We start from the raw sequence: 25,398 nt of genomic DNA, 5'->3' as shown, positions 1-25,398 counted from the left end.
GGCGCTGTGTTTGGTAAGCTGTGAGAAGGCCGCGGTGCTCACAGGAGCGTCTGTACCTTCTCAAACAGCTGATCGGTGAGGGTCCCCAGTGTCGGACCTCCACCGATCAGATACTGATGACCTATGCTCAGTATTAAAATCCAGGTAAAACCCCTGGACATAGAGAAGTTGGGGCCCTACAGAAAAATGTACAGTGGCACCCGTCCATGTTTTAGCTCATTTGTGGTCAGAGGTATACATAGATCTCACAGAACCCCATGGACTGCAAAACTTAGTTCATCTCCCCCCTTCTCCAGTAAGATTCATGAGTTGTAGGATTTTCTTTAAGCCACTCTCCACCTTACCCCCTTTTCCTTGGGAAAAAGTGGAACAGATCACCCTGGTCCCCATAGCAGTTGTGTGCTCGGCTTCCATGATAAGTACGCCACTGTTTGTGGTCAATACTCAATACTTTTTCAACAACCTGACTTGTTATGTTTTTTAAGAGCGTTGGCAGAACACCCACCCCTTCCCCTTCATCTATTTTATCCTGCTTTGTTTGCAGTTGTAGAGTGTGTAAGCTTCCCTTCAATAATTGGGGTTCTCCTCCCCAAGGAACCCTGTTGCAGTTGAATGGGATGTATCCTTGATAATTGTGCCCTTGTTTTCTACACTATAAGTAAATAAGCAAAGCAGCAGTACTCAATGTCAGGCAGCAGCTGTAAATAGCAAATTAGATGTTGGGTGTATAAAAGGAGCGATATAAAAGTGTAATCCCAATGTAATATTACCCCTCCATAAAGCCTCATTCACACGTCAGTGTTTCACGGACTTGTGCTGTACGTGTTCCCCGCGGACAGCACACGTCCCCATTCATTTTAATGTGTGTATTCAGACATCAGTGTTTTAGCACGGTCCGTGGATCCATATTTTCAGCACGGATGCATGCTCTATTTTGTCCATGTCCACGAATCCATCACGCCCATTATAGTCTATGGGTCCTTGAAAACCATGGATGCAACACAGATGCCATCCGTGTTGCATCCGTGTTTCACTGATTATTAGGAAGAGATGCTTTGAAAATTATTTTAGCTGTTCAGTCTCAGTGGCAAACAGACAGCAAAAAACAAACCCACGGACCCAACACAGATCCTTCACAGACAGCTTCACGGATGCATCACTGACCACCTTCTCACGGATTTGAGCACGGACACGGACGTGTGAATGAGGCTTAAAACCTTGGTAAGACCACATCTTAAATATGGGATTCAGTTTTGAGCTCCACATTATAAAAAGGATATGAGAGCTGGAGAGGACTCATAGTTGGCTGACTAGATTATTACATGGTAAGGGACTTCACCTTGCCATGAGAGGCTATAGAAAATCAGACTTTTGTGTGGTCAGTACAAATAAATGGCACATGATTTACTCATGCCAGCACTCCAACAACAGCAAAGAGACATTTTTTACATGTGGAGTAATAGATCATCAATATAGGAAAGGGTTCTTTACAGTTAGTGTAGTGAAACTAAGTAGCAGTGGAGTGTTAAACTAACCTCACTTGCTAACTTTTCATATTCTTCCATCAACTTTTCATTTTCCTGGTTCACTGCAAGAACCTTACAGATCCTGTTTGCTGCAGTCTCAGCCTGTGGGAAAGAAAGATATATTTAGTAGTGTTGAGCGAGCATGCTCGGCCGAACACCAGTTCAGCTTGAGCATCACTATGCTCGGCCGAATATCGAGTGTGCTCGAGCGCGATGCTCGAGTCAGTGTATTTAAATCTAATTTAGCCTCTATTTCTGAAAAGTTTCTGGTGGGATTTTAACTCACAACCTTCTACATTACGGCCAAGAACCTTAACCACTACACTATAGAGCTGCATGGCCAGTTACTAAAAAAAAAAAAAAAAAAATATGAGACTTCTGCTGTATAGCAATACTTACTAGTAGTAAGCATTCATATACAGCAGAAGTATTATTATTTATTTATTTATTTATTAGTAACTGGCCATGCAGCTCTATAGTGTAGTAGTTAATGTTCTTGGCTGTAATGTAGAAGGTTGTGAGTTTAAATCCTGCCAGAAACATTTCAGAAATAGAGGCTAAATTAAATTGTTTTAGCCATAATATATTTACATATAGTATATTATATATTCTAAATATATAATATATATAATATATGTAAATATATTATGGCTAAAAATAAAATGTAGCCTCTATTTCAGCAAAAGTTTCTCACGATATTTGAACTCACAACCTTCCACATTACAGCCAATAACCTTAACCACTATACTATAGAGCTGCATGGCCAGTTACTAACAAGAAATAAAAAATATGAGATTTCTGCTGTATAGGAATACTTACTACTAGTCTCATATTTTTTATTTTATTTTTTATTTATTTATTTTAAATAACTCGCCATGTAGCTCTATAGTGTAGCGGTTAAGGTTCTTGGCTGTAATGTAGAAGGTTGTGAGTTCAAATCCCACCAGAAACTTTTCAGAAATAGAGTCAGAATTATATTTAAATACACTGAGTGTTCCAAAGCACTGACTCCATATATGGACATAGCTATATATGGAGTCAGAGCAGGGACTCCTAAGCCGAACTAGAGTCCCGACACCCTCCCCTTTTCAGAGCAGGGGGTGCCTGGTTAATGCTCGGGTTCTCTGTAGAGCACTTTGGTGCTCGATCAACACTAATATTTAGGTGAAATGAAGAACATCAAAATACTGCAAATAGAATTGCACATTATGAAAAATATGATTACCTGTTCAGCTCCAGCAAATGCATGGTAGAAGCAGGACACATATGTCATGATTGCCTTCTCATCTGGCTTGGGAGTGTTCACAATATCTGAAGAGAAGAATATCAATAATGTATACCATCGCACGCAGACGTTTCAGTCCTCACCTTTACGTTTAATAAATCACACACCTTCTGCGTCCAACATCTTGGGAATATCCAGGTACTTTTCTGCTACTTCAAAGGCGGTGTTCAGGTTACCAATGGGGTCATCCTATAGGGGTTATCAATTGAGGTATTTTTTAGCATGGAACAATAAATGTGCAAAACAGTATATTAGGGGTTGTCTGAGATACATGGCTGAAACTGCTAAGGACAGTGATTGGCTGCAGTGGACATGTACTATATATCCATATTTGACTGTTGCAGTTTGTGAAGAAACAAGGACCGAGCCAGAGGTACAGAGAACACCGCTGGAGAAAGAGGTGAGTATGTGATAATTTTTTATTTTAAAGCATTTTGGGTCATTGCTTACCTTTCTTATTATCTCGGACAACCCCTTTAAGGGGTCTATCCAGCTCACGGCATAATTTTACAGATATATCCAAAATATATCTGAAAATTCTACATAAATAGATTAGTGCTAAATGCTAGTGTTAATAAATTGTACCCGCAACAATTCAGTTAATTCAGAAGGGGGTGTTCAGAGAGCTACAGCTCTGATCATCAGCGCTTCCAGGGGGCGTTGCTAGGCTCTTAAAGGGAATCTGTCACCTCGATCTTGGACTATTATCTGCAGTACTACATGAATGGTACTGCAGATAAGGAGTCCAGATTGCTATTTTATATTCTCCTATTCCCCCCATTACCTCTTTTCCAAAAGCATAGTGACAAATTCCCTGGAAATGAACAGGGACACAAGGCCCAAGGAATGCGTATCCCCCCCCCCCCCCCCCCCACTATACTGGCCCCATATAATACCACTTCATATTGACTCAATAATATCACTGTATTGTTACTTAAGGCTACTTTAACACTCGTGTTTGATGCAGATCCGTCATGGATCTGCACAAACGCTTCCATTCAGATAATACAACTGCATGCATCTGTTCAGAACGGATCCATTTGTATTATCTGTAACACAGCCAAAACGGATCCGTCTTGAACACCATTGAAAGTCAATGGGGGACTGATCAGTTTTCTATTGTGCCAGATTGTGTCAGTGAAAACGGATCCGTCCCTATTGACTTAAATTGTGTGTCAGGATCCGTTTGCCTCCGCATCGTCCGGCAGACACCAAAACGCTGCAATGGAGGCAAACTGATGCATTCTGAACGGATACCTATTGATTCAGAATGCATTAGGGCAAAACTGATACATTTTGGACCGCTTGTTGTGAGAGCCCTGAAACGGATCTCACAAACGGAAACCAAAACGCCAGTGTGAAAGTAGCCTTAGAGAAGACTATACAAAGACTAATATTTTCAATGATATTACTATGCAAGGTCTAAAAATGATTTATATACAGTTACAATAAGCAAAAATTATCACCATACCAGGACTAAATATTACCACCATACAGTGATTAAATATTACCAATATTACACTAACCCCATTTTGCTGGTACCCCCAATTCTGTGCTCTTGTTGGCCCATTTCACCCTATTACTGTACTTGCTGTGTGGCACAGTCCCCCCAAATACCTGTATTGCATAAATAATGTCATAAAGATGGTGACCCCCTGAAACATAGTGCCGCACAGACTCTAATGCCAAATACCGTCCCCAAAACTAATAGTGCCAAATAGTGCCCATATTATGAGCTGGACATCCAGATATTAGTTTTGCCCCATACAGTAAAACGACATCCCCAACAAAATAATAGTGCCACACACAGCAATAATCTTTTTTGGAGCCTACAAAGTATTAATGCTCTCCTACAAGATAATAAAGGTGGCCATTTTTATCTTTCAGTCTGGGGGCATAAGGCAGGTTGTTAATAATATTATAGGGGTTTTATAAGATTTTTATATTGATCTATACTCATGATAGGTCATCATTAGGGATGAGTGAAGCGAGCTTCGAATCCTACATCCAAAGTTGCTTCACTTAAAACTTTGGATTGATACTGTGCGGAGAGCCGTCTCTGTACAGCATTGAAATGTCCGAAGTCAGTTATTCCTGAAGTGTTACGAGACTTCGATGAATAACTTCGGTATTTGATTTTTAAATTGGAAAACCACTTTAAAACTTGGATCCGAACTCAAGTTCGGATCCAAGTTTTAAAATGGTTTTCCAGTTTAAAAATTAAATACTGAAGTTATTCACCGAAGTCTCGCAAGACTTTGGGAATAACTGACCACCTCATTGGATGCTGTACATTTTAATGCTGTACAGAGACATATATCATTAATCCAAAGTTCTGAGTGAAGCGACTTCGGATCTAGGATCCAAAGCTCACTTCGCTCATCACAAGTCATAATTGTCAGATCAGACCCACGACAGCTACCCTGGACCCCCATGATCAGCTGTTTGAGGATGCCTTGTTGCTCTTGTAAGTGACGCTGCCTCCTCACAACTCACCAAGCACAGTGCCATCCATTGAATAGCGGCTGTGCTTGGTATTGCACCTCAGCCTCATTCACATGAATGGCACTGAGCTGTGCCTAGGCCACGTAACTGATAAACGTGACGTAATTGGCTTCTGTTGACCGGCAGAGTTGCTGGCAGTCAGACCTCCGCTGATCTGATATTGCAAACCTGTCCCGAGAATAAACGTTTCCACATGTGTTTAACTTCCTGACATTAAACGTGGTTTCTTAGGCATAAAGTATCTGACAGACTATACAGAAGTATACAGATAGATTCAGTATATTTCAGAATTACTCTGAACCTTTGGAAACTGCGGATTCTGACTTGAAGTCTAGTGAAAGTCCAGCAGGAACATGTACAAAATCAGATGTTCTTTCCCCTAGTAACGATGAGTATAGTCAAAGCTTTCTGTACCTTTCTCAGTTTGGAGTAGTCAATGAGGTCAGGCCTGTGTCTATGGATGAGAGCGCACAGTGCAAGGCCATCCTTCCAGCTTTACAGAGGAGAAAAGGGAAAGAGAACAATGGTGAGTAAGCTTCTGAGGCAAAGGACTACTTGCACAGAGGATACATATAATTTATACAGCGTCCACTGGTGTTTAAGAGAAGGAGTAGAAAAAGAAAGGTACAAAGTGCTAAAAATTTAAGAAAGAACTAATTCCAGAGTCTGACCCCTAAGGATAGGTCATCAATATTGTACTCCCAGATAACCCCTTTAAAACATGAATGGTACTCATACATTTATAGAACACAGAAATGCACTTTAGCAATGATGTAGAAAGGTTGGCATCAACCTAATAGCTCTATACACAATATTCAAGATATTGTGTGGCACAGTAAAAAAATCACTGTAATATACATATGGAGCAGTTTTTAAAGGGAACCTGTCATCAACTTTATGCTGACCTCACTGAGGGCAGCATAAAAAAGTGACAGAAATGCTGATTCCAGCGGTGTGTCACTCATGAGCTGATAGTAAGTGGTTGCAGACAACCAGCATCATAATCATTGCAGCTCCGGCCTTGAAAAGAGTCAAATCTACTTGGGAAGAGTCATGGTTATTCATAATCTCCTGCACTCTCACCTGTCTGCTGATGATTGACAGTTCTCTACTAGACAGAAAGGGAGAAAACTAGGTAGATGTCACGGGAGCCAGGACCCCATGCAAACGCAGGTAAAATAAAGTTGTTTATTTAAAGGAACATAGATAAACATTCATCAGGGACAGCGAGGTAAGGAAGAAGCCAGTCAAGACCAATGCAGGTAGTCGTCCAAGCCAGAATCAGGAACAAAGCGGGTAGTCGTCTAAGCCGGGGTCAGGTCCAAAGCGGGTAGTCGTCCAAGCAGAGATCAGATCCAAAGCGGGCACGTCTGCCGATGCGGGGTCGAGAGCCAGAGGAAACGTCAGCCAGGCCAGATTATACACAGGAACAGACAAGGAGCTCAGACTGCCAGATATGCACCTTGGAGCACAAACACAAGGGCAATGAACCTGAAGCCTGAGCAGACTGATATAGTCAGGTGTTGCCACATCATCACTGTGCGACGCCCAGGCAGCAGGCAAGTGATGATGCACTCAGAGGTTATAAGAGACTGCAGTCTGCACATGTCCAAAATGGCAGCCACCATGAGGACAAGGTAAGAAATTGAGAGTACCCTTCCCTCAATGGCCCCTCCTCCACGGAGATAATATCGGTTCCTGCGGAAAGCGAGCATGGAAAGCACGGAGAAGGGCGGGTGCTTGAACATCAACGTTGGAAACCCAGGAGCGTTCCTCAGGACCATAACCTCTCCAGTGAACCAGAAATTGGACTCGACCTCAGAGAAGACGAGAATCCAGGATGCTGATAATCTCATACTCCTCATGATTGCCCACAGGAATGGGACGAGGGCGAGGAAGTGAGGCGGTATAGCGATTGCAAACCAGTGGCTTCAAAAGCGAGACGTGGAAGACATTGGAGATACGCATGCCAGGAGGAAGGTCAAGGGCATAGGCAACCGGGTTTACCTTACGAAGGATGCGAAAAGGTCCAACAAAACGGGGGGCCAGTTTCGGAGCAGGCACCTTGAGGTTAAGTTTATAACCACACCCTCTCCCCAACTCGGTACGAAGGAGCAGGCAAACGCCTCTGGTCCGCCTGGAGCTTTTGATGTCCTGCAGAAACCCATAACGACTTTTGAATCCGCACCCAATAGGAACGGAGGGCACGAAGATGATCCTCCACAGCTGGAATGTCCTGTGGCAAGAACGACTCAGGCAACACAGAAGGTTGGAAACCAACATTTGCCATACACAGAGACATTCCGAAGGATGAATTGATGGCAGAGTTCCTGGCAAACTCCACTCAGGGCAGCAGATCAACCCAATTGTTATGATGGTCAGAGATATAGCAGCAGAGAAATTGCTCCAGGGCTTTGTTGGGACGCTCAGCTGCACCATTAGACTGTGAATGGTAGGCTGAGGAGAAGGAGAAGTGAACACCCAACTGATAACAAAAGGCACACCAGAACCTAGATATAAACTGGCTCCCGCCGTCTGAGAATCTCCTTAGCCAACCCGTGTAAACTGAAGACCTCTCTGACGAACACAGAGGCCAGCTCCTGAGCGGTAGGCAGCTTCTTAAACGGAACACAGTGGCACATGTTGGGGTACCAATCGACAACCATGAGGATAACCCTGTAACCTTGGGATGCAGGTTCCCCAATAAAGTACACGGCCAGGTGAGACCAGGGACACTCCCCATTGGGAATGGGATGCAGTAGACACAAGGGTAGGTAGGCAGCGAGAAAATTTGTTCTGCGCACAGACAGAACACACAGCCACATACGCGGTAACATCAGTGCGGAGAGAAGGCCACCTGAACTGACGTGAAACAGCCCAGGACATCTGGTTCTTACCAGGATGACCGGCAGTCCTTGAATTGTTGTATGTGCACAGCAGCTTGATGCGCAAACCCTCAGGCTCAAAACATTTGCCAGCAGGTCTCACTGTGGGTGCATTGGACTGAGCAGCCAAGATCTGTTTCCCAAGAGGAGAGGTCAAGTTGGTGCGGATAGCAGCCAGGATATGATCGGAAGGTATGACTGGCGTCGGCATGGAGTCCTCCCTGGACAACTCAGAATACTTGCGCGACAAGGCATCAGCCTTAAAATTCTTGGAGCTGGGCACTCAGAGGTTATAAGAGACTGCAGTCTGCACATGTCCAAAATGGCAGCCACCATGAGGACAAGGTAAGACCTTGACAGTAGAAGACTGTCACTCATTAGCAGGTGGACAGGGAGAGCAAGAATTCATGAATGACACTTCTCAGTTCGTGACTCTTTTCCAGGCCCAGTCTGCAACGATTGTGATGTTGGTTCTCGGCAACCACTTACTTTTAACTTATAAATGACCGACCGCTGAAATCAACTCACCTGTCTCTTCTTTATACTGCCGTTAGTATTGGCAGCATAAAGTTGATGACAGGTTCACAATGTCATATGAAATCAGAAAAAGTCATTAAAATGTAAAATGTTTTTTTAACTTTTAAGTGTCAAGCAAAAGATTGCTGCATCGGTATAATGTTAAGAGGGTTGTCCAAGATAGTCAAAAATCTCAGCCATGCCTCGAATGCCGTAAGATAAAAAATAATGGTATAAGTGCATCTTTTTCTGGAGCAGAAAACTGCAACATGCAAGTATACGGCACTTGACCACTGCAGCCAACCACTGTTCTTGGTGGTATACCACTGAGGACAGTGATTGACTGCAGGAGTCATGTGCTGTATACCTGCATGTCACCACTGCAGTCTAAAAATAAGCAGCGGGAGAAGGACCGGACTGGTGGCACAGAGAATGTGGGTCGCAGGAGGTGATCTGGTGGGTGTTTTGAGTTTATCCCATCCGGCACCTCCTGGGTGAAGTGAGTTAAAATTGTTTTTATTTTCATTCATTTATTTATTTATAATATGACATCATAGCCGCCATTTGAGCCTGTGAATATATGTACTAGGAATTTTAATAACACACTAAACTTGAATTTTAATAACTTATCAAAAAGTGAAAGTTTTATTATATATTTCTCATCTAAGGGATGGTGGCGCCGTGTAAAGGGGTGAAAAACATTTTTTTTGTTCTACCTCTTGTGCTTATACCTCATCCACTAGGGGACTCCCTTGATGGTTTCTTTCCCCCTGGCAGCCTAATATCCCTCCAACAGCAAAAATACGAAAACACATAACACTTTTGCCTTGGCTAAATACATTTTCAGGTCCCTCCCTTGGCGCCCTGCTGGATACTCTCGAACTTTCTTTGGGAAGAATAGAGATTACCCCCCCCCCCCCTTCTATTTTTATCTCCTCTATCCCACAGAGAATGATGCCAGACAAAAAGGTAAGTATACCATAGTTCTATTTTATGGCATTTGGGAACATGTCTGAAATTTCGAATTATCTTGGACAACCCCTTTAATTAACATAATGCGTTCTAACACAGTAACTCTCATTATGAGGATCCAGCCCTTGAAGGGTTTGCGCCTGGGGAGGGGGCATCTTTACAAATGGCTTGGAGTGATATAAAAGAAGGGATACTGACATACTGACCCTCACTAATCTCACCACCATTTCGATGCTTAGTGAGTCCTTGATGGTCTCTACTTCCTGATCCTGGCTTGACATTCAGGAAATGCCAGAGATTCCTAGGTGTCAGGTTTGGACCTATAGGTGCTGAAGAACCAGTGATGGTGAGTATCCCTTCCTTTATTTTTTTATACCACTCTAAGCTGTTTTTAAAGAAATCCAACCCTTCCACAGCCAGGCAACCCCTTTTGATTGGCTGAAGATTGAGCCAATTATTGGGAACAAACTCTCATACTTCTTTCGTGCAACACCCTTATTTGCATGTGTAAACAATATGTGTGCAGCTATGCAATATGCCAAATGAATGGGGCCCGAACAATCGTAATAGTGATCATTCTTGCATCTGTCCTGTGAAAGACCTTTTAAACGAGTGGCAATTGACTTATGTCATCGATTGGCGTGGCCCATCAAACAGGACCCATGGGCACAGTTTAGTTAATCTAAATGCTGATTAGGTTCCTCAGGAATGTTCTCAATAGGAAATATTAGGCTCTGAAAAGTTCTGCATATTTGACTTGTTTTCTGCCATCCCTGATATAAAGAGAATGACATTAGCTACAGTGTGGGGTAAAAATAGTTGTCCTGACTGATGTCAGCAGATGCGCTCTGTAGTTCCCTCTCATAAGCAAATTCCAGAGACGGCTGTCAGAGGGCAGAGCTTATTACAGCAGCCAAAATCAGGACGGGAATGGAAAGCCGTCTTTGATCCTGGTTATTGGGAAGGAAGAATGTGTGAAGAGTTTAGAGTCTTGGCACCTTGTAAATCTGCCGCTTTGTATAGAGAGGTAAATGTTGGTTGAATTACTCACAATTTGTGTAAAAGGTCTGAAACAGTTAAAGGAGAATTTCTCCCAAAAATGTATATGTAGACACAAAGCACAGTAAGAATGAATATACATGGGCTAAGAACTTCTACAACAGTTACTGGATCCAGCACAGCTATCTATAAGGCCTTATTCACACAGGGCAATTTTAGGCTTTGCCCACAGGGTACGGATCTGAAGAAACTCCATGGCAGAAATCGGAAACTAAAACGTGGATTTCTGCCATGGATTGGTTAGTGGACCTGCACATGTATTAGGCCCATTGTAACACAATGGATCTAATCTGTGGCAACAACGAACCGGTTGATTTTGAAGGGAACCTGTCACCACAAATAGCAGCGCAGTCTGCAGGCAGCGTGTTATAGAGCAGGAGGAGCAGAGCAGGCTGATATATAGTTTTGTAAATTAGAAGACATGTTGTAGTTTTATTCCGGCTGCTTCTCGGCATGTTTGCAGTGGTGCGGCTGGACCTCCGGCCTGCCCCCATTATAGTGAATGGGGCCAGAGCAGACTTCCAGCGGCAGGGTGCACTAGCGGTAGCACGGATCCAGCAGGCAACCTGCCGGAGAAGGCTGCTGCTAGTGTGAAAGTAGCCTTACAGGATCATTACATCCAGGATAGCGATAAGCGAATCGATTTGTCTCATCACCAGGAGTTCTTTACCTGCGAGGGGGGTCCCCACTGCTGCAGCAGGCCCTCCTGCCGCTTGATTGACATCTCACCTATCCCTGACAATCTCCTGCTTGTGTTGCTGCTCTAAGTATCAGCAGAAGTGCAGAGGATAACCTTCTGCTTCTGTAGCAGCGACTGTTCATGCGCCACTACCCAAAGTGTAGCAGCTCATGCATAGTCGCTGCTCCAGTAGCGGAAGTAGAGCCTGTGCATTTGCGCGGCTACTTGGAGCAGCAGCGCATGTGCAGGATTTTCAGGGCTGGACAAGATGTCTGGCCCTGTCAATCAAGCTGTAGTGGGAGCTTCTTCAGCAGCAGAGACAGCCTCTCACACAGGAAGTACTCTTCTTGATGAGACAAATCAGTTCGTATGAATCATCTCTATTCCAGGGCTTGTATAGCTTTATAAATAAGGTTTTGCAATGATCAGGTAAAATATTAAAAGCTTGTATTATAGTGTCTGTGGGGCCCGTGAGGGTCTACATCCCATTATGTCTCACAATTACTGTAGGACTGGCACACTGCTGAGGGATCTTCCGTGGTTAGCACTCCATCGTTGTCAAGTTAGCAGTTGGACTTACACTTCTTGCTTCCTTTCTAAATGTTCATATTGCTGCAAAATATTTGACATTTGCTTTTCTTTCATCTTACATTACCTGATGTGGAAGTTTTGCACATTGACATTCCTGTAAGGAGCAGTCTTCCTTTGACACCAGAGGAGCAATCCTTCCTTAGCGGATGTTTCTGAACACAATAAGGTTATATTACAATATGAAACATGAGCAGGGTGGATCACCCTAAGAACTATTTAGGTTGGGAAAATAACCTAAGCCGCATGAGTTTAATGTCTTATGTCTGGTTTGGCACATCTAAAAAGGACAACTAACAGAAATAAGTGTAGAGCATCATACAGAGAGCATGAATTTTACACACTAATATATTTGACAGTCACCACTCCACTATAATCACTCCAATCAGTGCAACATACATGGTCGAGTCCCATTATTATGACCACTTCCCACTTTCAATGTCAGCAGCATTTAGCTCATGAAGGATGTCATGTGTGGTGAGCCATCTTGGTGGGTATATAAGGTGTGATAGGCTGTCTGCACACATATCCCTCATTGGGTATATAAGGTGTGTGATAGGCTGTCTGCACACATATCCCTCGGTGGGTATATAAGGTGTGATAGGCTGTCTGCACACATATCCCTCAGTGGGTATATAAGGTGTGTGACAGGCTGTCTGCACACATATCCCTCAGTGGGTATATAAGGTGTGTGATAGGCTGTCTGCACACATATACCTCGGTGGGTATATAAGGTGAGATAAGCTGTCTGCACACATATCCCTCGTTGGGTATATAAGGTGTGTGATAGGCTGTCTGCACACATATCCCTTGGTGGGTATATAAGGTGTGTGATAGGCTGTCTGAACACATATCCCTCGGTGGGTATATAAGGTGTGTGATAGGCTGTCAGCACACATATCCCTCGGTGGGTATATAAGGTGTGTGATAGGCTGTCTGCACACATATCCCTCGGTAGGCATATAAGGTGTGTTATAGGCTGTCTGCACACATATCCCTCGGTGGGTATATAAGGTGTGATAGGCTGTCTGCACACATATCCCTTAGTGGGTATATAAGGTGTGTGATAGGCTGTCTGCACACATATCCCTCGGTGGGTATATAAGGTGAGATAAGCTGTCTGCACACATATCCCTCGTTGGGTATATAAGGTGTGTGATAGGCTGTCTGCACACATATCCCTTGGTGGGTATATAAGGTGTGTGATAGGCTGTCTGCACACATATCCCTCGGTAGGCATATAAGGTGTGTTATAGGCTGTCTGCACACATATCCCTCGGTGGGTATATAAGGTGTGATAGGCTGTCTGCACACATATCCCTTGGTGGCTATATAAGTAGTGTGATAGGCTGTCTGCACACATATCCCTTGGTGGGTATATAAGGAGTGTGATAGGCTGTCTGCACACATATCCCTCGGTGGGTATATAAGGTGTGTGATAGGCTGTCTGCACACATATCCCTCGGTGGGTATATAAGTAGTGTGATAGGCTGTCTGCACACATATCCCTCGGTGGGTATATAAGGAGTGTGATAGGCTGTCTGCACACATATCCCTTGGTGGGTATATAAGGAGTGTGACAGGCTGTCTGCACACATATCCCTCGGTGGGTATATAAGGTGAGATAAGCTGTCTGCACACATATCCCTCGTTGGGTATATAAGGTATGTGATAGGCTGTCTGCACACATATCCCTTGGTGGGTATATAAGTAGTGTGATAGGCTGTCTGCACACATATCCCTTGGTGGGTATATAAGGAGTGTGATAGGCTGTCTGCACACATATCCCTCAGTGGGTATATAAGGAGTGTGATAGGCTGTCTGCACACATATCCCTCGGTGGGTATATAAGGAGTGTGATAGGCTGTCTGCACACATATCCCTTGGTGGGTATATGAGGTGTGTGATAGGCTGTCTGCACACATATCCCTCGGTGGGTATATAAGGTGTGTGATAGGCTGTCTGCACACATATTCCTTGGTGGGTATATAAGGTGTGTGATAGGCTGTCTGCACACATATCCCTCGGTGGGTATATAAGGTGTGTGATAGGCTGTCTGCACACATATCCCTCAGTGGGTATATAAGATGTGTGACAGGCTGTCTGCACACATATCCCTCGGTGGGTATATAAGGTGTGTGACAGGCTGTCTGCACACATATCCCTCGGTGGGTATATAAGGTGTGTGATAGGCTGTCTGCACACATATTCCTTGGTGGGTATATAAGGTGTGTGATAGGCTGTCTGCACACATATCCCTCGGTGGGTATATAAGATGTGTGACAGGCTGTCTGCACACATATCCCTCGGTGGGTATATAAGATGTGTGATAGGATGTCTGCACACACATCCTTGGGTGGGTATATAAGGTGTTCACGCCAAGTTTGGCAGAATTTCTAAAACTGTGCAGTTTGTGAAGTGTTTTCGTGCTGGTGTGGTGAAAGTGTATTATGAGTGGACAAATGGTATTACCAGAGATGTGTCTTAAATAACAGTTCGGCGAACCCTACTGTGTATGGGGCTTCAAAGCAGACAGATGTCACTGCACCTCTGCTAACAAAGTTGTATCAGCAGAAAAGGCTTCCATTTTCGCAGCAGTATCAGTTTTCTGCTTCATCAAACGGCTAGACGTTGGCATGTCAGGCAAGAGAACAAACACCCAGCAACCATTGCTGGAAGAACACAAGCTGGTAGTGGCAGCGTTATAGTCTGGGGAATATTTTCATAGCATTCTCTGGACCCACTCAACTATGTGGAAGGCACTCTCAACTGATTTGGGTATGAATCCATTCTTGCAGATCACGTACACCCATACATGCTGATTGTCTTCCGTGGGGTGGATGGGATTTTCCAGCAATACAATGCGACATGTCACACGGCTAGAAATGTCCTACATTGGTTGGAAGAGCAATACTTCCAAGTACTACCCTGATCCCCTAATTCCCCATGCTTGAACCCAATTAAGTATCTGTGGGACCAAAACCAAGTCTGTGGATCCTCTCCCATGGACCCTCCAGCAGCTGTGGGATGCACTGTAGTCTCCATGTCTCTAGATACCTGTGGTAACCTACCAGTCTAGCTGCTGTCTGTGAGTCGGTGGTTACTCAAGATATTAGCTGGTGGTCATAATGTGAATCGACTGTGCATAATCAAAGTCTAATAAGAAAATGTATGAGTGATCAGTGGTAGACGTGTCTGGCATGAGTTTAACCTTCATAATCGACAGTTGTATAAAAGCATTTAACAGAAAAGTATATAAAATAGTTCAATAAAATCAGGTAAGCAGTTTTCACAGCAGGGTTTTTGTTTTCATTGTTCTGCTACAGGAGCAGAACAATGAAAAAATGTGAAGTGCCATATCTGGCACATAACTGAAACTAATGGTGAAAGATAGAACCTATTGACCATAATAGGGTCTTCCTGGTTGCCGTTAGGAAGACTGACATTTTATCGGACAAAATAGCGCAGCATACAGTTCTATGTTTTCTGGTGTTTTTGACACAATCTGGAATGGAGGCCTCTAACGGCACCTTCAATGCAGATATGAACAGTCCTTAATAATGGCGAGTGCAATGTATTATATTTACCTTCAACTGAAATGTCCTGAATAGCAAAGCGCAGGATAATAGTCCAGATCATACCCAGGGTCATCTTCAAATTTCCATCAACAATTTCTGTAGAAAGGATGCAGTACATTAGAAAACAATACATTTGATTCCATCAGTACATGTTCTTCAAATTTACCATAGGGAATTTGTCATGGAAATATGAGCTGCTGTAGTCATTCATCTCTTATCTTCATGACCCTTCTGGGTGTACAAGCTTATGGCCAAGGCATTAAATGGGTTGTGCAGCATTAGTCCCCTTTCACACGAGCATGACGGATTAGGTCCTGATGCGTTCAGGGTGCGTTCAGTGAAATTCGCACCATTTTGCAAGCAAGTTCAGTCAGTTTTGTCAGCGATTGCGTTCAGTTGTTCAGTTTTTTCCGTGTGGGTGCAATGCATTTTGATGCGTTTTTCACGTGCGTGATAAAAAGCTTAAGGTTTACAAACAACATCTCTTTGCAACCATCAGTGAAAAACGCATCGCACCCGCACTTGCTTGCGGATGCAATGCGTTTTTCACGCAGCAGATAAAGATGTGAATATCATTCTGTTTCAAGGACTACGTAACCGGATGATTTCTATGTAGCTGCTGGAAACCGCCTCTTCCATATCACAAGTGCCTCGGGCAATATTATCTGCTCATATTCAGCCTAATGCTTCAGAACTCATTGGACGGCGCTTCACAGTGCAGATGGACAATGACCCAAAGGATACTGCAAAAGCAACCAACGAGATTTTTTAAGGGAAAGAAGTGGAATGTTATGCAATGGCCAAGTCAATAACCGGACCTGAATCCGATTGAGCTGCATTTCACTTGCTGAAGACAAAACTGAAGGGAAAATGTCTCAAGAACAAGCAGGAACTGAAGACAGTTGCAGGAGAGGCCTGGCAGAGCATCACCAGGGATGAAACCCAGCGTCTGGTGATGTCTATGCGTTCCAGACTTCAGGCTGTAATTGACTGCAAAGGATTTTCAACCAAGTATTAAAAAGTGAAAGTTTAATTTATGATTATTATTCTGTCCCATTACTTTTGGTTCCTTAACAAGTGGGAGGCACATGTGCAAACTGTTGTAATTCCTACACCGTTCACCTGATTTGGATGTAAATACCCTCAAATTAAAGCTGACAGTCTGCAGTTAAAGCACGTCTTGTTTGTTTCATTTCAAATCCATTGTGGTGGTGTATAGAGCCAAAAATGGTAGAATTGTATTGATGTCCCAATATTTATGGACCTGACTGTATATTTGAAATGGAAATACCCCTTTCATTATTTTTGCTTGTTTTGATTATGTTGTATGAGTTAAAATAATTGTTACCTTCAAATCTGTGAACTTTATTATTTTTAATGAAACACCTATAAAAAATGGGCCTTTTAAAAATACAGACCCAGTAGGTGCCGCAAACTCCAGCCCCAACACGTTTGTGGCGCCTACTGGGTCTGTATATCTGTATTCCTCCATTGTGGCCTTGTTACTTATGGTACTTGCATTTTATGGCGTGTACGCATTTGTCCAACTGTGTTATTTTGGCCGTAGTAGGTGTCTTGTCATGTGGTGTTTGAAGTATTTACCAAATATGTGTTATTTTCACCTAAGATGTGCAATAAAGCTGATATTTTTAACATATGGTGTTCGCAGTGCACTTTTCCTCTTCGATGTTCTCTCATCTCTTTTATTATTTCTAATGTCCATCTGGGTGGCCATGGGTGCATATGAGCATTGAGTCTAGTATTGAGAAAATCGAGGTTCACGAAGTGGACTTTGATCCGAATTTCAGGAGAAATTCAATTCGTCATTTGAGCTGCCACAGCCATCTTGCTTGAAGATCCCGCGTGAAATCTTGTGCGTGGTGAAGTATGATGTCACCATGCCGGCCAACGTGATGACGTCATCAAATGCAAGATTTCACCCTGGATCTTCAAGCAAGATGGCCCGGCGGCCTCTTCGTAATCAAATGGATGAGGTAAGTATGATAAAAAAATTTTTTTTTTTTGCAAACAGTAAAATGCTTTAATATGGACCTCAGATGCCGCAATCAGAGAGGTTTAATGACAGGGGGGTGAATCGCAATTGCTGTTCCACGTCATTGTGCCTGCTATATACAAAGAAATGTGCTTTGTGGCTAAGTAATTAGAATTTTAGATACCTTTGCTCATCTCCAAATGAGTCCATAGATGCTGCCCATCCCAGTTCTGTACAGCAGCCACGTGACCTTGTCATGTGGCACACAGACATCATCTGTGTCTTGTGGATACGTGTTTTGAGGACCGAAAAGCAGATACGGTCGTGTGTATGAGGCCTAAAACTCTTTTTTTTTTTTTGGGTTGATCTGAGGCTCCGTTAATGAGTTATGATAATTATTCTTAATATGCAAACTAGACCATTGGTGCAATAAGGGCATCACCTAGGGTTGCAACCCGTACGGGATTGACCTGGACAGTCCGGGTTTGTAATCCTGTGCCCGGGTACAAGCCTTTCTTAGACCGGGGCACAGGATTCATTCAAACTGCACTCTCGTCTCACCTGACTGACAGCTGGCGATGAGCACTAATGTGGACTGTGGAAGTCCGACGGTCCGAGACTCCGATGATCTGATCGGATAAGTTGTTACTGCGGTGGCCGGGTGATCAGCTGAGCGCAGCGCTCCCCGAGTCCCTCCCTCCTCTACAGTCTACAGTGACTGTACAGCGCAGCCTCAGAGTCAGAGCGCTGTGTTCACTGTTCAGTCTCCGGTCTCCTTGCTCCTCCCCTGCCTGCCTCCCAGTCCCTCCCTCCTTCTCTCTGATAAGGAAGTCAGGTCCACAGGAAGTGACATCAGAGAGAGAGAGGCAGGGAGCTCCATGGGAGAAATAATTCTTCTTCTCCAGTCCAGCAGCCTGCCCAAGTAGTGCCCAGCCCAGCGCCCGCTGTGCCCTGCCTGCAGACAGTGCAGCAGTGCTTTTTTAACCTGTGTGACCAAGACAGTCCTGTCCTAGATAGTCACTTCTAAAAAGGTATATAAAACATTTGAAGTGTGTAATGTAACAGTGTTTAAACAGGTTTCTAAATCTGTCAATCATCAGAAAAAATGTTATGTTATGTAGCTGACTGACATTAGCGATGGGCTAATGTCAGCAGTACATAACAGTGTGTTTTATAACTCCCTCCCTGCCTGCCGCTGCCGCCGTTCTCTTATAATAAAGACTTATAATATGAGCAGTCTGGTCTGAAAGGAGAAGATGAGGAAAGAGAACATCTACATCAAAGGAGATGTCACTGGATGTAAGAGGTATGGGGCGCTGTATTTCTGTAGTGACGGGATCAGGGGTGCGGTGTGACAGCAACCAGGGGTGGATGCGGGACATGGGCGTGGCTGGAGGCGGGACATGGGTGGGGCTGGAAGGGGGCCCTCCCGCCCTTCTGTTCGGGTTTGGCTTGAAGAAAAGGTGGCAACCCTAGCATCACCATTACTCGTGTTGTACCCAATCTCCACTCATTTTTGTGGCCAACCTCTCCCTTAACGCTTTGCCACAGGGAGGGTCTGGCCATAAAATGTCATTCTAATGTCCTCTGCACAGGTCACAGATCATGCCTAGAAGACTCTCCCATGGAAATCAGTGAGGTCCCCTCCAGACCATTGTGTCTATGGCCTGTGTGGCTGCCATCAAACAATTTTCTTAAAGGAGCTGTGTCACAAATAATTGTATCTCCCAGTTAAAACCAGATAGTTACACATCTCCTTTTTCTAATCTGTTTTTATTTTCTGATTGTAGATTTTTCATTTTATTTCCTGAACATGATTATGGGGGCGGCCATCTGGTCTAATCTGTTCTTAACAGCATTTACACAGCATTAAAAAAATTGCTTTATGGCAGCCCCATGGGCTATAGACACAATGGACAGGAGGGGACCCTACTGATTTCTATGGGCGAGTCTTCTAGGCATGTGTGAGCTGTGCAGAGGTTGTACAAGGAAGCAGGGGTGTAGCTATAGGGGTAGCAGGGGAAGCAGCTGCTTTGGGGTACGAACTCAGAAAGGGGCCCACCCAGGAGGAGAACTAAAAGATTTTATTGTCAACAGTATTATACAATGACATTATATACAGTGACTGTAAGAAATGGACGGGTCTTATTTGAGAGACTGATCCTGACTAGCCTCAGGAGTGGGGGTTTCACGGCAGGAGGAGGGGGTTGTGAAGAACTTTTTTTGGGGGGGGGGGGGGGCGTTCAAAAATTAGCTTTGGGGCCAAGTCATTTCTAGTTACGCCAGTAGTTTCTTCCCTAAATTTATTTCTGTCACCCACCTCTTTGCCTGCTCCAGTTCATGAACACAACTAAATGAAAAATGTGAATGGAAGGAATTGTTATGTAAGTGCTGTATGAACTATACAGGTATATTCTGATTAGTATACAGTATAACCACCTAAACATCAGATAACCTCACCAAATCCAACTCTGCTTTCATTTGGCACCAGAAGATGGTCAGTGATCGTTCTGAGCTACAACTCACCTTCTGCACCAATAGAAACCAATTTCACTCCTTTGCTGGCAATAAAGTCAAGAGCCTTGTTCACATTTGCAATCTTATGGAAGCGCATTTTTCCTTTGTCTGGTTTAGGCAGTCTCTCACCTGTAACAGAGCAGTGAAGGTCAATTCAACATTTCATACATTCTGACACAATGGGTAAGGTTGGAAACGGACAAAGCCTGATGAACTTCTAGTCAGTGTACTGATCCATAAATATACAGCTGTTCCTCCTTTTAGGCCCACGGTTCCACAAGTTACTCAAAAAGTCTTAGGCTGGTTTCACACGGGCGTTGCGGGAAAAGGTGCGGGTGCGTTGCAGGAACATGCGCAATATTTCCGCGCAAGTGCAAAACATTGTAATGCGTTTTGCACGCGCGTGAGAAAAATCGGCATGTTTGGTACCCAAACTCGAACTTCTTCACAGAAGTTCAGGCTTGGGATTGGTGTTCTGTAGATTGTATTATTTTCCCTTATAACATGGTTATAAGGGAAAGTAATAGCATTCTGAATGCAGAATGCATCGTACAATAGCGCTGGAGGGGTTAAAAAATGTTTTATAATAATTTTATTCACCTTAATCCACTTGCTCGCGTAGCCGGCAACTTTTCTGTCTCTTTCTTTGCTGATTGCAGTCAAAGGACCTGTGGTGACGTCACTCCGGTCATCACATGGTCCGTCACATGATCTTTTACCATGGTGATGGATCATGTGATGGATCATGTGATGACCGGAGTGACGTCACCACAGGTCTTTTGACTGCAATCAGCAAAGAAAGAAACAGAAAAGATGACGGCTGCGCGAGCAAGTGGATTAAGGTGAGTTAAATTATATATTTATTTTTTTAACCCCTCCAGCGCTATTGTACTATGCATTTTGTATTCAGAATGCTATTATTTTCCCTTATAACCATGTTATAAGGGAAAATAATAAAATGATCGGGTCTCCATCCCAATCGTCTCCTAGCAACCGTGCGTGAAAATCGCAGCGCATCCGCACTTGCTTGCGGATGCTCGCGATTTTCACGCAGCCCCATTCCCTTCTATGGGGCCTGCGTTGCATGGAAAACGCTGAATATAGAACATGCTGCGATTTTCACACAACGCACAAGTGATGCGTGAAAATCACCGCTCCTGTGAACAGCCCCATAGAAATGAATGGGTCAGGATTCAGTGCGGGTGCAATGCGTTCAACTCACGCATTGCACCCGCGCGGAATACTCGCCCGTGTGAAAGGGGCCTTAGTGACTTGGATGTGATTTTAAGTGTTTTCCTACAGGCAAACATGCTGTAGAAAAAACCTTTGCCCATTTTAGATTTTTTATTTTTTTTGCAAGTTCGCTGACAAATTTATTTCTCATTAGAAAACATTGAAGTTGTGCGCAAAGTGCGGCAATTCTGCTGCAAATCATGGGCCACTCCAAGTTGCTAGGAAGCCCTAGCTGTAAAGAGAATCACATGACCATAACAGTTCTATAAAAAATAAAGGTTGTGGCTCTCTCCCACCTGATTAACATACTGTTCTTAAAAGGGTATTCCAGTTTTTATATTTTTAATTTATTTGGTTATATAATAGAAAATTATACAATTTTGAAATATTAAAAACTTTGCTTACATGCCTTTCTTATATCAGGTTGTTGACAGCACAGCAGAATGGTATAGCCCATCAATCAGTCAGTCCTATGTAATGCATTCATGGCCTAACTGAAATGTAGGCACGCAAGGAAGAAAAAAATGTTTTTCACCCCTTTAGACGGCGCCACCGTCCCTTAGATGAGAAATATGTATTGAAATATCCGCTTAATAATAAGTTATTAGGATTTAAGTTTGCTATGTTATTAAAATTCATATATTCAAAGGCTCAAATAGCGGCTATGATGTCATATTATAAATAATTAATAAAAAAATAAAAACAATTTTAACTCACTTCACCCAGGAGGTCCCGGATGGGATAAACTCAAAACACCCACCGGATCACCTCCTGCGCCTGGGTCGCCTGTAGAATCTCACGAAATGACAGCAGTCCAGTCGAGCTTCTTGTCAAACGTCTTTATTTGAACCACAGGGTGGGGTGAAGGAAATCTTGCTCTACGCGTTTCGGGGTATAAGAGACCCCTTCATCAGGAGCATATGCTCCTGATGAAGGGGTCTCTTATACCCCGAAACGCGTAGAGCAAGATTTCCTTCACCCCACCCTGTGGTTCAAATAAAGACGTTTGACAAGAAGCTCGACTGGACTGCTGTCATTTCGTGAGATTCTACAGGCGACCCAGGCGCAGGAGGTGATCCGGTGGGTGTTTTGAGTTTATCCCATCCGGGACCTCCTGGGTGAAGTGAGTTAAAATTGTTTTTATTTTTTTATTAATTATTTATAATATAACATCATAGCCGCTATTTGAGCCTTTGAATATATGAATTTTAATAACATAGCAAACTTAAATCCTAATAACTTATTATTAAGCGGATATTTCAATACATATTTCTCATCTAAGGGACGGTGGCGCCGTCTAAAGGGGTGAAAAACATTTTTTTCTTCCTTGCGTGCCTATACTTCATCAATTAGGGGGTTCCCCTGTTGGTTCTTTCCCCCTGGCAGCCTAATATCCCTACTACAGCATCAATACTAAAGTACATCACTTTTTTGCCTTGGCCAAATACATTTGCAGGTCCATCCCTTGGCGCCCTGCTGGATACTCTTGAACTTCCTTAGGGAAGACTAGAGATTAACCCCCCCCTTCCTTTTTTTATCTCCTTTATCTAACTGAAATGTGGCATCAGTCATGTGCAGGGGCAGCTTGGCCATAGACCTTACAGGGAGATTCCCTGGTGGGCCGATGCCCAGGGGGCTGCCTGAACCCTCCTCACGGCCGGCCAGTGGTAATTTTTGGGGATGTATTTTGTGCTGATGGAGGCAGTATTTTGTGTATTTGGCTCTTTTGGGGTGGTATAATGTGCCATAATATGGTATTGCCGATCCTGCCTTCCATCAATTTGGACACGACTACAAAACGGGGCCACTTTTAGAGGTTTTTCCAGGGCCACTTTAAGCTCCCAGTCCGCCCCTGGTGATGTGACACCTCACTGACATTCAGTAAGCAACATTGTTAGTTGACATATATGTTCTGGGTCAGCACACAGGACATTTCCTGGGATAACTATGTAATAATAATATTTATTTGTATAGCGTCACCATATTCCGCAGCGCTTTCAAATTCAGAGGGTTCATGTACAAGACAATGTTACTGGTTAATATACAACTGAGACACTAGGAGAGAGGGCCCTAGGACTAATGGTGGTCATTGTGGCTATTACAACAACTGCTTCACTGTATGTGTGTTTACATGGCTGCCTGTTTTTAAGTATTTTTTTAAATGGCTGCCTGTCTTTAGTTGATGTTGTCATGTTGTTAATAAAGTAACTGTAAAAAGAAAAATACAAACACACAAACATAACACATATAGGGGAGCTGGAGAACATTGTTAGATGTGCTTCTACCCGGACACCGACAGACATGATGAGGAGGCAATAATACCGTATATACTGCATACATATGTGCTGCATCTCAATAAGCTACTATTCACCTGCTAGATATCTGGACAATTAACTGAGTGCCAGAGGTCACATGACAGGCTTGGGGGCCACATGATTGACGCCATCTTTAATCCTATTCGGATCTCTTACAGATGCATTTTACAGGACTAAAATGGGCTATTGTGCAGATATAATAAAGGTCTGCGAGCAAAATTGTACATACAAGTATATAACTGCCTATTCTGCCTAAATGTAATCATTAAAGCAGGAATACCTCTTTACGACATCTAAATCTGAGGCTACACACAGACTTATCACAGCACGATCGATCACATGCTGCTTAGGGTCAGGTCACTGCTGAGTTCAGTGATTGGCTGCAGTGGCACATATATGACCTCCATCTGGAGCTTCACTGGAAGATCACAGAATTGCTCTGTGCAAATGCTTGTTCATCTGGTGAGAGCATCATTGATGTAGACACCTAAAAGAATGTGTTTCTGCTGCCCAGAATCTGTATGCGGACAAGAAATAGCAGCGGCCATCACTGATCCCCATACAGTGGAGGTCATTGCTGCATGTAAATGAAGCTTTCACCTCCTTTGATGCACAGGCAATTATTGGGAACACAGGTTTTATTCCCTATAATGGTTTGCAAAGTTGGCCTACGTAAAGGGGCCTTCATGTGTGTGGCCACCTTTATCTGTATCACTTCAGTAAGGTGTCTCCTCATCTACCACTTACCAGAGATAACCTCAAGCAGTAACATCAGTTTCAGGCCATTTCTGAAATCTTCCTCTATGTTCTCAATTTGTGTACCGGCTTTTCTAAGGTGAGAGTTGCACCAGGCTGTGAAGGTCTGTGGAGACAAAATGAATGACGAGTGAGTTATTCAGCCTATTACTTAACTGATTTCAAGTGGTCCCTCAAGTGACAATGGCCCCATGTTGCAGTATTTTCAATATACAATGGTTTTTGCAAATTCAACATTCAATGCCACAATTCAATGCCACAAAGCCACAGCTAATAAGTGCACGCACTTGAGTAATACAGGTGTTCTACCAGCGAAATGCCCATGCTGATTGGCTGGATCTGCCAACTACTCTCTCTGCGGCAAGAGAGAGAGTAGTTGGCACATCCAGCCAATCAGCATGGGCATTTCGCTGGTAGAACACCTGTATTACTCAAGTGCGTACACTGATTAGCTGTCTAGTATCGCCTCTCTACACTATAGTGATTCCCATTTCACCACTGTGGTCCTGGGCTCTGTTTCTGTAGGTGTTATTGCTTCTGAGGATTCCGCTCCACAGCTTCCACTCAGCCTTGGACAGAGCATGAGTTTGGCTGGTTTCATGTTACACTGCTCTAAGGGCGGAGCACATCACTCCCTGGGCTGTGTGGGTTAGGTCAGGTGACCTCGCTGACCAACTTTGGCTCTCCTCTATATATTTAAGTGGCTCAGCCCCCTTCCCAGAGGCCTCAGTGTCAAGGTCCTTGAGTTTGCCGGTTCCTGATACTCTTGTGTGCTCCTGATCTATACTTCGTTCCTGGACTCTGCTTATCGTCTGATCCCCACCTGCTTGCTTTGACTCTCCTGTTGCCGATCCGGATTGCCTGACCTGTTCCTCTGCCGTCTGCCCTGACCTATTGCCTTTCTGACCACATATCTGCCTTATCCTTCGGTTCTGCTCCATTGCTCCTGGTAACGTCTCTGCCCACCTGACTACATTTGTACTTTTGGTAC

General features: G+C 43.7%; 1 protein-coding gene across 1 annotated transcript in view; it reads right to left on the bottom strand.

Annotated features, from left to right (window-relative positions):
• Positions 1-25,398, bottom strand: part of ACTN3 (actinin alpha 3) — a 75,356-nt gene that overhangs the window by 12,016 nt on the left and 37,942 nt on the right. The window contains exons 2-9 of the mRNA XM_044269664.1: positions 24,399-24,513; positions 20,113-20,232; positions 15,603-15,689; positions 12,083-12,170; positions 5,731-5,809; positions 2,919-3,000; positions 2,752-2,837; positions 1,536-1,628 (exon numbers count right to left, since the gene is read on the bottom strand). Coding sequence (XP_044125599.1) covers positions 1,536-1,628; positions 2,752-2,837; positions 2,919-3,000; positions 5,731-5,809; positions 12,083-12,170; positions 15,603-15,689; positions 20,113-20,232; positions 24,399-24,513 — 750 coding nt within the window. The remainder of the gene's footprint in view (positions 1-1,535; positions 1,629-2,751; positions 2,838-2,918; positions 3,001-5,730; positions 5,810-12,082; positions 12,171-15,602; positions 15,690-20,112; positions 20,233-24,398; positions 24,514-25,398) is intronic.

The sequence above is a fragment of the Bufo gargarizans genome, chromosome 10, assembly GCF_014858855.1.
Source record: "Bufo gargarizans isolate SCDJY-AF-19 chromosome 10, ASM1485885v1, whole genome shotgun sequence".
In the NCBI taxonomy this organism is placed as follows: Eukaryota; Metazoa; Chordata; class Amphibia; order Anura; family Bufonidae; genus Bufo; species Bufo gargarizans.
The sequence above is the reverse complement of the archived record's forward strand: the minus strand, read 5'-3'. Positions and strand labels throughout refer to the sequence as shown.